The 3,603-nt window shown below is 47.1% G+C and overlaps 1 protein-coding gene across 1 annotated transcript; it reads right to left on the bottom strand.

Annotated features, from left to right (window-relative positions):
• On the bottom strand, positions 1–3,061 carry Znf232 (zinc finger protein 232). The gene is made up of 4 exons (XM_063242078.1): positions 2,916–3,061; positions 1,754–2,194; positions 1,355–1,493; positions 1–50 (listed from the first exon to the last, which is right to left on the bottom strand). The coding sequence occupies exons 2-4, from the start codon at positions 2,105–2,107 to the stop codon at positions 1–3; spliced, it is 543 nt and encodes a 180-aa protein (XP_063098148.1). The 5' UTR covers positions 2,108–2,194; positions 2,916–3,061.
• Between the last annotated feature and the right edge of the window lie 542 nt (positions 3,062–3,603).

Below are 3,603 nucleotides of genomic sequence, written 5' to 3'. Positions count from 1 at the left end.
TTAAGTTCTGGAAGATCTTCTGTAATGACTGATGGAAAATTTAAGTGTACCTGTTCTGGATGTATGGAAAAATGACACATAGGTTAGTATTTACGTATCTGAGATGAAAAAATATTATTTACACACATATATATATAAAATATTTACTTAGATATTATCAATGGTTATTCTCTAAGTGATAGAATTATGCAGGGGAGAGGTTTTTTTTCCCTCTCTTTTTATCCTTGTTTATAGTTTTTAAAGTACTGCAGAGTGGAATACTTAAAAAGTGTACTTAAAAGATAAATTTCAAAGCAGGGACTACTTAGAATACACTCTTAAAAAATAAAAGTATTTTTAAGCAATTGGGAGTGGTCAACTTTTGTTGGAAAGGAAAAAATAAGACAGGAGAATCTTTGGGGTTAAGGAAACGATGTCCTAAAGGCAAAAAGAGTGCCTTTCCTGGCTCTGAAACCTTCACCTCTTTGCATTCCTGACCTTCCTTGTAAGTCGCCAGATGCTGAAGTCATGCAGCTAGCTTCTCAAAGGGAGAACTCAGCTCCCTGCCATCTATCTGCTCAGTGCTCTCTGCCTTTCCTTGTGATCTGTTCCTTTAAAAAGAAAGAGAGCACCTCCTTTTTTTCTCCCCCGAGCCTGAGGATTAAGCCCAGCCGTATGGAGAGAAAGACAGGATGTTTGGGAGATATGTACAGGTTAAGGAGGCCGTTTCCATAGTTAATTTGAAGGGTAGAAAGTAAGTGCAGGCATAAAGGAGTTTCAAAAAAAGGTTTTAGGTGGGAGCAGGGAAAGGTGGTAGATAAAGATGACACACAGTGTCTCTCATAGAAAAGCTTCACAGATTTAAAAAAGTGTGTTTTGGGGAGCATGAGGAAGCTAAAAGGAAAATATTTCAAGGCTAGTTTTTAGCTCAGGGCAGAGCTACTATGGTCTAGGTGTCAACAGCAATAAAGATAAAGAAGCATGAAATGAATGAACACTTTATAGTCCTGCTTTAAGGTTCCCTAAAACTAACAGATGCTAGTCAGTCTTTATAGCCAGCCATATGTTAGATTTAACCCACAGAACTATCTTATGAAGTAAATTACTCTTTTTTTTTTTTGTGGGGTGTTAGGGACTAAACCTAGGACCTCTCACATGCTAGACAAGTGCTAAACTATTGAGCTATACTTCCAACCCCAAGGCAGATTATTTTTATTCCTAATTTTAGCATGATGAGACAGGTTAACTCAGTTAGGCACAAAAAGATCATAATGATGCTAGTAAATAGAAGCATCTAACATGCACCATTTATAAGGCAGTAAATAGTATCTTTTATTCTTTGCTTCTTCTCCCTCCCCAGAATTCTGCTCCTCACCACTCTCTGGGGAGAGCCGGGTCTCCTGAAATTCACACTTGAGCTGGGTCTCGTCAGACTGGAGCTGGATGCCTGCTGCTTGTTCTGGTTCCAGAGTTACCTTCTTCTCCCATGGCTCTTCCTGTGCAGGGCCTGGAACCTGCAGGCGATCAGGCACCACCCATTTTATTCAGGACCAATGCTTCCAAAGGAGACGTTAGAGAGCCTCCTTAGAGTCAGCACAGGGGAAGGAAGAGGAGTTACGAGTCTGTTTCTCATTCAAAGGTTGAAGGCAGAAAAGACAGAGACAGAAACTCGTATTAACTGTTCTACCTTGGCAACTTCCCCTACTGCTGCCTCTCTGTCCAGCATGAAGGTCACCAATCTGGCTCCCACAACAAATCAAATCCCCCTTCCCACCTGCAATCCTGGTTCAAGTCCTTTCTCTAAGTCCTCCAGCACAGTCACGGCCTCCTCTCCACTCTTAGGGTGATGTCCCCGTACCCAGGACTGAAGCTTCTCAGGCAGGATGGTCAGGAATTGCTCCAGCACCAGTAACTCCAGGATCTGCTCCTTGGTATGTCTCTCTGGCCTCAGCCACTCACAACAGAGTACCCGTAGCTGGCACAAGGCCTCCCGGGGACCAGGAACCTCCTGGTAGCAGAGCTGTCTAAAGCGCTGGCGGAAGATCTCTTGACTGGTAGAGTGGTTCCCTGGTAGCTTGCTTTCATAGTCCCAAGACTGCTCCTCTTCTTTTGGCTCCAACATCATCATCTCTTGTTTCTGTGTACCCTGAAGCACCAGCTGTCAGTGACTAGCTTTGCAGAAAGTCCATATCAGGTGCAATCTTTTAGGGCCACCCTGTAACAATATGAAATCTTTTGTCATTCCCCCACCCATTCACTCAACGCATACTTGGTAGCTATAACGAGTCAAACCTGTATAATATAGGCTTTACTCTCTCTTTCTCCTCCAGTCTTCCCCTGGCCCCTGTTCACTGAAATCACTCCTTTAGAGAAACTTACAGAAGACAGACGTGACACTGAGAAGAAGCAAGTATGAAGCAAAACGCACGTGTGTCGATTCCAAGCCCCAGGGAATTTCAGTGTGTGGTGCAGGGGAGGAGGACTTCCAGATGACCCTGCCACCCTTTCTCAAAACTCTGCAGTAGTGCTACAGCCCAAGAAAAATGCAAGTCCCTTAAGATTTGAAGCAGAACCATGTTAAATGGTAGTTATGATCAAGAGGCTTGTTCTGCAGAGTACAGGGTCCGAGGGATCTAAACGGAAAGGAGGCAACACATCCTGAGGCCACGAAAGCACCACTCAAAGGTACTTCTGGCTGAGGACAAAGGAGGCGCGCCACAAACACAGCCGGTGTTTCAGAGAGATGCTCTGGCCCAGCCTGTGCCCGGCAGAACTTTAGTCCCCAGCCTGGTCAGGTCACCACCCCAAAGCCCAGGGGAGCAGCTGTGGTGCTAACCAGGAGCAACACCCCATTCCCACCTTTTAATTTTGCCCTCTGAGCGCTAGCGAAAAGCAAAGGACAGGAGACTTTCCCCAGTGCCCTCCCCAGCACTCACGCGGCGCAGGCAGCAGACCGCGGGTTAGTAGGGACCCAAACCCTGGTCCGCACAATTCCGCACAGCTGCCTGCGAGGCTTGCTTCGAGCAGAACTTCCGTTGTGCGCAGTGACCAACAAAAGCGGTCGGGCCAGCGAGATGGCGTGAATCCTGGTGCCGCCTCCAAGACTCACCTCGCAGGCCCGGAGAGTTCCATGGGTACCGCGCTGCTCCCACCGCCTCCGCTAGCGGTCCGAGCCTGCGCAGTCGCGACGCGACTTCATTTCCCAGAAGCCTCCGCGCCACCCTCTGGCATTGGAGGACTCCGGAGGGAGGAAGCCTGCCCTCCCCACTTTGTGCCTGGACTGCAGGCTGTCGGGTGTTTTGGAGGCCCCTGGGAACTGCAGTTCATGGGTACAGCAGAGGCAGGCGACGCCCGCTAGAGCGGCGTGTCTTGCTTTATGAATTGCACCCTTTAGTGACCTGTAGTCCTAGAGAAATGCTTGTGAAACTCGAGCCTTAAGCATGGTCCCATTGTGTTATTTTCTAGTTAGGCTTCCCAGACCTGAATAGAGGTTCACAGCTGGGCAAGAAATCCTCCCCAGGAGAAAATAAATATTCGTCAACCACCCATCTGCCTTCCCAATAAACAATTCCTGGGATATAGGGAATAGGGAGAAGAAAGAAAAATTGTAAGATCTCATTTTAT

Source organism: Cavia porcellus, unplaced genomic scaffold (genome assembly GCF_034190915.1).
Source record: "Cavia porcellus strain 051 isolate PalLab524CR breed Dunkin Hartley unplaced genomic scaffold, mCavPor4.1 scaffold_32, whole genome shotgun sequence".
Lineage (NCBI taxonomy): Eukaryota > Metazoa > Chordata > Mammalia > Rodentia > Caviidae > Cavia > Cavia porcellus.
Note: the sequence above shows the minus strand (reverse complement) of the source record. Positions and strands in the feature narration are given on the sequence as shown.

Bases quoted from the DNA above. Each gene is read 5' to 3' on its own strand.
- Znf232 (XM_063242078.1), bottom strand. From the start codon at position 2,107: ATGATGATGTTGGAGCCAAAAGAAGAGGAGCAGTCTTGGGACTATGAA. The intron at 1,494-1,753 runs GTGGGAAGGGGG...GATCGCCTGCAG, and splicing joins GACTTGAACCAGGATTGCAG to GTTCCAGGCCCTGCACAGGA. The intron at 51-1,354 runs GTGAGGAGCAGA...CATCCAGAACAG, and splicing joins CCGGCTCTCCCCAGAGAGTG to GTACACTTAAATTTTCCATC.